Genomic DNA, 8,557 nt, shown 5'->3' on the forward strand with positions numbered 1-8,557 from the left:
AGACGGGATCAAGACAAGATCTTCCAAGAGAGGGCAGCCATCAGAAGAAATGAACTCAGGCAGAAGGGCCTTTGGCTCATATATACATTTTCTTTTTTTCCCTTTTTTTAAATGAGCAATCACTGGAACACAGAAAGGGTTAATAGGCCAGTCGTTGCCCCGCCCTATGGGAACCGGAGGGAGCAGGTTTGAAAGTTCCTGTGTGCAGAAGGGGCGGCTGGGGGTGGGGGGCGCTAAATATTTCTGCAGGGCTCCTGCACCGCCCGCGATGCGGCGGGACCGGCTGGCCGGTGCTCCGCCCGGTTCCGTGCCTAAGAGTTGGTGGTGAGCGATCCCCGCTGCCGCGAGGCTGGGTGCAGGCTTTCCCAGCAAGGAATCCAAGGCGAGGACACCGAGTGCCGCCGCCTGGGCCAGGGAGGGACTGGAGGCGTTTTCCCCCAGGCTGTCACCCGGAGGACCCGGAGCCCAGGCGGGCGAGGGCGAGAGCAGAGTTAGAGAGGTGGCTGCCGCGAGTTGCCCGGGGAGTGGAGGCATTTGTTTTTTCCGTTCCGTTTATCTATCAGACAAGGCGATTTATGCAACAGTATCCTGTTTCGGCACCGCCAAGGCTATGCGAGAACGCGGTCAGGACAGCCTGGCAGGACTCGTGCTGTATGTAGGACTCTTTGGGCACCCCGGGATGCTGCACAGGGCCAAGTACAGCCGCTTTCGGAACGAGTCCATCACATCCCTTGACGAAGGCAGCCCCGGAGCCTCCGCCGGGAACAAGGGCTCGCCGCAGCCTCCCTACCCGGCCCTGGCACCTCACCTGCCGGCTGAAGATGCCACCTCGGCGTCCCAGGAGAGCCCCACCCCACTGTGCACCTTGATCCCTCGCATGGCCAGTGTAAAGCTGGCCAACCCATCCACCTTGCTGAGTCTGAAAAACTTTTGCTTGGGTACCAAAGAGGTACCTCGGCTGAAGCTCCAAGAAAGCCAGGACCCGGCCCCCAGCAGCCCAGCTTCCCCTGAAACCAGTCTGAACAGGACTGGACCAGCACCTCTGCCTCAGCAGGACTCGGTGGGGCACAGGGCGACCTCTTTAACTCCTGATGCCCACCCCCTTCCTGGTCCTGGGGAGCCAACCCCTGGGAGCAGGCAGGACAGGCACCTTCTGCAGCACCTGCTGGGGATGGGCATGAACTACTATGTGAGGGTAAGTGCATTTCCCCCTCTGCACTCCTACAAGGGCATCTCCTCTGCTTTCTGCAAGGTGCTGCACGTCACCTGGCCATTTGCGTGAGACATCGTGTTTGGAAAGGTTTGCACGAGACATTGTGTAACTAGACCAAGGGGAGGAGGGGAGCTGGGCTTACAGGTTTGCCTACAACTGGCTTGTATTGGAGTCACACAGCTTACAAAAGGGCATGAATTGCTGCTAACTTATAGTTAGCTGTAGCATGTAATTGCCAGGTGGAGGGGCAACCTCTGATAGAGACAGCTGAGATGTGCCCACTGGATTGAGCATTCTGGCTAAGGAGACTCAAGAATTTCAAATCTGATTAGTGATTGAGACCCAGTAGGTTATACTGGCCATAGCATTTCAGTAGAGATTTTTGTGCTAGAGGAATATATGATCTGTAAGGGACTTGAATTCTTTTTTAAAACAGAATTCAGCATTTAACAAACACTTCTCAAAACATGGCTGAGTCTCTGGCCTTGTGCTCGGAGCTAGTCTTAGGTGCACATTTTTCTTGCCTTTATTGCCTATGCTGTAGCAATTGGGCCTTGTCCATGAGCTATGTGCAAAATCAGGGTCCTTACTGGCCTTGCATCTGCCTTTGCCCATTCCAGATCTGGGTGAAAGAAGAATAGAAGATTCTGTTCTTGGCCTCTGCCCTTCTAAGAGCTCACATTTCAATCGGGGAGACCAACACACGCATGTGAAATAGTAAGAGAACAATACTTAGCAATAGACATCTAGTGTGAGAATGCTGAGGGAATTCAGAAAAAGGGTGAGGTGCTGGTAGTCTGGGCTTCATTCATATGGGAGACCTTCAGGAGAAGGTACATCTTGGAAGAGCTATCAGATCTTTATTGGCAGAAAGGGGGAGATTCCCAGCAGGGCCAGAATATGTGCAAAGTCCAAAAGGCCTATGTCACTGTGGGGGCTTCAGGGAGCATCACGCTGAGCTTAGCTGAAGAAGAGGGGGAATGCTGGAGGGTAGTGAGTGACAGAGAGCACGTCTGGCATGTAGTTGGTGCTCAGACAAATACGAGTCGAATAAAGACAAATGCAGATCTTGGGTAGCCTGGGGAGGAGGGCAGCAGTTGACCAAAGCTCTAAAATGCCCAATGGGGAGTTTGTAAACAGGAACCCTCATAGGTTTGTAGGCCAACTATGACTTGAAAGCTGTTTCAAGATGAAAGATCAGTCTGTGAATTTATTTGAGGTGGATTAAAGCAGGGAAAAATTAGAGCTTGGGAGGCCGGTAAGAAAGATACTCTGGGAGTTTAGGCTCGAGTGGATGGGAACATGGCTTAATGTGAAGATGAGGGAAAAGAGGAATGTAAGGGCCTCTGTGAGAAGCCTTTACCATCTTGGGTGACTGATGGGATTATTTCAGATCAGAATACAAATCACAGAATGGTGAGCATTTACTAAGCACTGGGTAGACTGCTGAGATTATTGTTTATGGAGGTTGTGGATGATTATTGGTAAAGGGTCACGAGGAGTAAAAATAACTTCAAAATTAAGCCTCAGAATGGGATTGGTGATGTCCATGACAGAAACAGAGTGAGCTGGGAAGGGGGTCATGCCAAGTTTGCTTTTGACATACTGTGTTTGAAGTAATGATCTCGAAGTGGTAGTGCTTTGTAGGTAGCAGTTGTATAAGACTAGCACTCAGACGGGAAGTCTGACCTGAAGGTAGACATTTGAGAGATTGTCCAATAACTGTGCCACAAACACACAATTAAGATCTCAAAGAAGGCCAAATAATGAATGCTGGGAGGGTGGCCGGGAGAGCAGGCTAGGGGCAGCCTTGGTGAATTGATAACTAAAACCTGCAAGGAAGATACATTGATGGGACACTCAGCTCTTGTCCTCCCTCTCTCAAGGTGACACGGCCCACAATGGAAAGAGTTTCATGTATCTACTAAAATTTCATGAGCGATTCTCATTTGTTAAGCTTAAGCGTCTGCCAAGCCCTAATGGGAAAACGAGTGGCTCCGCACACCCCTGCTCTGCATCTGCCTTCCCACTGCCTGGACATCCTCTACCTTGTGCCTTGCCTCTCCTTCCCTCTTGTACCTCCTTCATCTCCCCACACCCACACTCCCGTACAGTTGTCATTGTGAAAGGGTTGCTGTGCGATCTCTGTTTTCCCCAGGGAGGGTCTCCGCTGGCATTTTAGATTTTTAATGAGGACACCCTCTGTCTTTTCCTGGCCATGGTAACTGACCCCGGGGAAAAGTGCTGACCCCGTGACCCACATGAGCTAATGGACAACCTGTGTTGCTAGTGGACAGTGACATGAGACTCCAGTTAACACCTCTGTTAGGAAGTCAAAATACATGGAAGAACCTACTTTATTAAATTTTATAGAACCCTAACTTTGCAAGATGGAAGGGACTCAGAAGTTATCAAATTCAATGCCTCTCTGGAGAAACAAGCCCAGAGAAGTGACTTTTTTTAAGACCACACAGGTGAGTCGAAAGGAGAGTCAGATCTCAAACCCACGTCCCCTGTGCTATTCTTTGCTCCTTTCACCACAGGTTTTCATCCTGGTTGAGATTCTGCTCCTCAGAATTCTTTTAGATGTGAACCCATTTTAAAAAAATGAAATGCTAACCTATTAATTTACAGTAAAAAATATTGTGCCAAGTGAATCACAATTGTGATCCCATCTGTGGAAAAATGCACATAGAAAGATTTAAAGCAAAGGTTGCTTGGTGATGGTGGAATCAGAGCAGAGACGTGAGGGAGACATTCTTTTTTAAAATGTTTATTTTAATGAGGTAACCTTGGTTTATAACATTATCTAAGTTTCATGCATACAACGTTATATTTCTACTTCTGTATACACTACAGCTTGCTCACCACCAGAATATAGGTTCTGTCTGTTACCATACGGTTGACCCCCTTTACCCATTTTGCCCCTGCCCCTTCCCCTCTGATAACCACTGCTTTGTTCTCTGTATCTGTTTGGTTTTGTTTGGTTTGTGTATTCATTTAGTTTACTTTTTCTATTCCACATATGAGTGAAATCATATGGTATTTGTCTTTCTCGATCTGACTTATTTCACTTAGCATAATACTCTTAAGGTCCATCCATGTTGTTGCAAATGGCAAGATTTCATTCTTTTATATGGCTAATAATCATACACACACACACACACACACACCCCACACCTTCTTTATCCATTCATCCATTGATTACTGCTTGGTTTGCTTCCATATCTTGGCTACTGTAAGTAATGCTGCGATGAACAGAGGGGTGCATGTATCTTTTTGAATTAGTGTTTTGAATTCTTTGGTAAATACCCAGAAGTGGCATTGCTAGACTGTATGGCAGTTCTATTTTTAAATGTTTGAGCAACCCCCTTACTGTTTTTCATTGTGGCTGGACCAATTTACAGCCCCACCAACAGTATATGTGTTTTCCCTTTTCTCCACATCCTCACCAACACTTAGTTTCCTTTTTGAGAAAGGCTGTTCTATCAGGTGTGAAGTGTTCAGTGATTCTTGATGGCTGGTGGACACAGGGGCAAGTCCTGGAGGCAAAAAGCAGCCATATATTCTACTTTCTTGTCTACATCATGTGACTCCTCCTCTCCTTTCCCAAGTTTATTTCATTATTCATTCACTCATCTTTTCAACAAATATGTGTTGCGAACCCACTAAGTGACAGGAACTGTTCCAGGCCTTGGGGATACATCAGTGACTTAGGAGACCAGGTCTGAGCCCTCATGGAGCTTACACTCTAGGAGTGGCAATGAGCCTTGACTGAATAAACAAGTAAAGATAATATGTCACGTGAAATAAGTGCAAGGGAACAATAAAGCAGGGAAGTTAGAAAGTCAGTTACTTGGGTGAAGATGGTGGGTAGTGTCTTCCTTTTGGGTAAAAATGGCGTAGTTAGAGCTACTTTTTGTTTTGTTTTCTTGCATCTTTCATCTTCACAGTAGGGACTGTATTTGCTGTCTACCCTAAGTTAGAGTTGACTTTGGGTTAAATATCCTTTTTAAAATGACTTTTTTTGGTCTCATGATGTAGAATCAGTTATACAGCTGAGACTATTTGATGAATCCTGAGCACCTATTTTTGAGTAACTTTCATTTAGGTCAGACCTTGAACCCGCTGAAGGTCTCTCAGGGAAGGTGGTCTAGCAAACCATTCCTGGAGAGATACCTAGTCAGAAATGGACAGGCAGACTGGGTCTGGGCAAAGTAGTGATGTGGGTGAAATGTTTTAAATGGGGCCAAATGGTGATGTTTGTACCCACCATAAGGTTAATTTCATTTCTTTCTGGGCTCTTCCCAGTTGCCTGGCAACTTCATCCAGCACCAGACATTCATGTGGACGCTCCCAGGTGCCCGGCAGTGTCTGCAGTGAGTGTGGAGAACATGCAGCATGACCAGTGCCCCCATCTCTAAAGTGAGAGAATTGGTCTGTATGGCCTTGAAGGTGTCCCCATCACCAACATTTTTTTCTCTTCTTCCCGTTTTATTAAGATATAACTGACACACAGCACTGTGTAAGTTTCAGGTGTACATTATAATGATTTGACTTACATACGTTATGAAATGATTACCACAAAAATTCAGTGAACACCTCACATGTTACAAAATAAAGGAAAAAGAAAAAAAATTTTTTTCTTTGCGATGAGAGCTCTTCAGATTGACTCTCCTAACTTTCGTGTATAACACAGAGCAGTCCAGTCACCAGCATTTCAAGCACTAAGGCTCCTTTCTCCACATGGGAGGTCTTTAAATGTCAGTTTCCTTTCCCACATCCAGTCCCCAGGTTGCCTACAATTTAGTTCAAAGACTAAAAAAAGCAGAGGCAAAGAAACTCACCCTGACAGGACTGCCCCAGGTAAGCGCGGGAGTTCTCACGATAACGTGAGGGAGGCTGTTTTCTCCAGGTGAGGACACTGAAGCCCCATGAGTGTGTTGTCTACCCCACGCTTTACGACTTAAGTAAGTAGCAGATTCAGATCCAGGTTTGTCTCACTCCAGTGCTTGTCTCCCTCCCACCCTCTCACCTTACCTCCGAGCAAGGCCGGCATCCCTGCAGGGTTGTGAACGGAGTAGCACACGTGAAGGACCACGCTGTGCAGCAGAGCTTCGTTACAGGGCCAACCCATAGACCTGGCCTTCTTGCCTTCATCTGCATGATTTCAGTCTCCTCGCCTCAGCCCCACCCAGCCCAGCCATTTCCACAGACTGTACTAGTATCTTAGGGCTGTTGTAATAAGTGTCATAAACTGAGTGGCTTATGGCCACTGAAATTTATTCTCTCTCAGTTCTGGAGGGTAGAAGTCTGAAACCGAGCTATGGGCAGGGCCATGCTCCCTCTGAAGTCTCAAGGAGAGGATCCTTCATCGCCTCTTCTGGCTTCTGGTGGCGGCCAGCAGCCCTTGGCATCCCTTGCCTGGTAGGTGCATCCTTCCAGCCTCTGCCTCCATCTTCACATGGCTTTCTCTCCTGTGGGTCCACGGGTGCACGGCATTGGGTTAGGGCCCACACTCATCCATTACGACTTCATCTTAACTTGCTTATATCTGCAAAGACTCAACTTTCAAATAAGGCCACATTCATAGCTTCTGGGGGTTAAGGCTTCAACTTATCTTTTTGAACAATGTAATTCAACCTGTAACAGTCCCCACGAACATTTATTGCAGTGTTTTTGCCCACAGAGACTTTTCTCAGGTATTGGACTCATCAGGTTTGTGTGCAAATATGACCTTTCATACTTCCTTTAGAAATCTCGCAGCGTATTCTTACCATCCGTCCTCCCTTGGCTGACGTTGTACCCTAACACTGAGCCTTTAAGCTAGTCCTGGCCATTGTGTTGCTCCCACTAGATGTGGGCCCTGGCACTGCAGTGTTCTGTCTGCACCAGCTGTCCTTCTGCAGGAGAGCGCTGGCTTGGGAATTATGAACTCTGGGTTGACGTAACGGCTCTGACACCGACCAGCTGTGGGACCTGGGCTGAGTCATCTCACCTTCTCATCTGCCCATATTTAAAACCAGAAGTTTGAACAAAATGCTACCTAAGATCCTGAGACTCCAGGTCTCCTTCCTTTCCTACTGGTCTGAAATCTCCTTCTCTTAGTATCTCTTTTGGTTAGAAAACAGATTCAGGATGGTGTCCTGAGGGAAATAATGTTTAACATCTTTCTCTTAGTAGAGAGGAGAAGGGATGTCCTTGGCATTCTCTTACTAACCCTGAGCTGGCTTCAGCTGCAAAGCAGAAACGTTACACTGGCAGGGGCACAGGTGGTCCACTCTAGAGAGGCGGTGAGAGAGGAGTCATGGGGAGCAGCATCCAAGTGCAGGATTCCAGCGGGGCGTGGAGGGCGGGCAGGTGCGGGGTGGGGGTGGGGGTGGGGGGCAGGCCCCGCTGAATGGTGGCGGCCTGCACTCTGGGACTGCGGCACAGCTCACAAGGTCTAGCCGATCCCACCATGCTGGGGCTTGGCGTCCACTCTGAGGTCTGTAGGAGCAGCAAGAGCTAACCCTTCTCTGTTCTCTCTGGACAAAAGTGATAAGAGAAAAAGGCCCTGCCATACACATGGACAGTCTGGTAAATTCTAACCTTGAAAGAGGAAGATTTCTAACTCTGGGAAACCCCTGATGAGACTGTCCCACAGTTTACGCAAAATAAAGGCAGACTTGAGTGGTGTGGATCAGGTGCCCACAGCTAATGGAGGTGACCTTCTGCCTCATGATGGAACTGTCAAACTGTCACACTGGGAAACTGGGTTGGCTCAGTCCAATCCAGGTGATGACATGGTACTGGCTTTAAAGTAATATGAAAATGGAAGTGAGAGAAAAGCCACACTAGGGAAATGACCCCAAAGGGTTTCAGAAGATGAATGAAATGGGGCCAGTCCGTGCACGTTGTACAAGTTCTGGTCTAACCTGGACAAGGTGCCACCCACAGGGACCTCCGCAAACAGAAGGGTAAAACTGGCAAAGCCAATGCACTGTGGTTTCCTCGCTCTCTTTTTTCTCTCACTGCTTTTTAAAGATAGTTTTCCTACTAGATAAAAAAGTGTTCATTCTGGTCTTTAAAAAAAGACATACACTCGGTATTTCAATCAAGTAGACATCTTTGGCATAGCATATTTAGTTTGGGGAGTGAGGAAAGGTGAAGCAAGACAGAGGTCAAAAATAGAGTGTTGTAGACACTACTGGGAGGTCTTGTTTGGGTTCCATCGTGAAGTTGCTGTATGACTTGGGGCAAGTCACTTCACGTCTCTGAGCCTGTTTCCCCAACTGCAAAATGAAGGTTTTGGACCTGGTGATCTCTAAAACTCTTTCTTCCAGTTAATGCTCTAGTGCTGAG

General features: G+C 47.6%; 1 protein-coding gene across 1 annotated transcript in view; it reads left to right on the forward strand.

Annotated features, from left to right (window-relative positions):
* Positions 1–610: 610 nt before the first annotated feature.
* The window catches only part of SHC4 (SHC adaptor protein 4), a 108,794-nt gene continuing 100,847 nt past the window's right edge, over positions 611–8,557 (forward strand). The window contains exon 1 of the mRNA XM_006192322.3: positions 611–1,195. Coding sequence (XP_006192384.2) covers positions 611–1,195 — 585 coding nt within the window. The remainder of the gene's footprint in view (positions 1,196–8,557) is intronic.

The sequence above is a fragment of the Camelus ferus genome, chromosome 6 (assembly GCF_009834535.1).
Source record: "Camelus ferus isolate YT-003-E chromosome 6, BCGSAC_Cfer_1.0, whole genome shotgun sequence".
NCBI classification, from domain to species: domain Eukaryota; kingdom Metazoa; phylum Chordata; class Mammalia; order Artiodactyla; family Camelidae; genus Camelus; species Camelus ferus.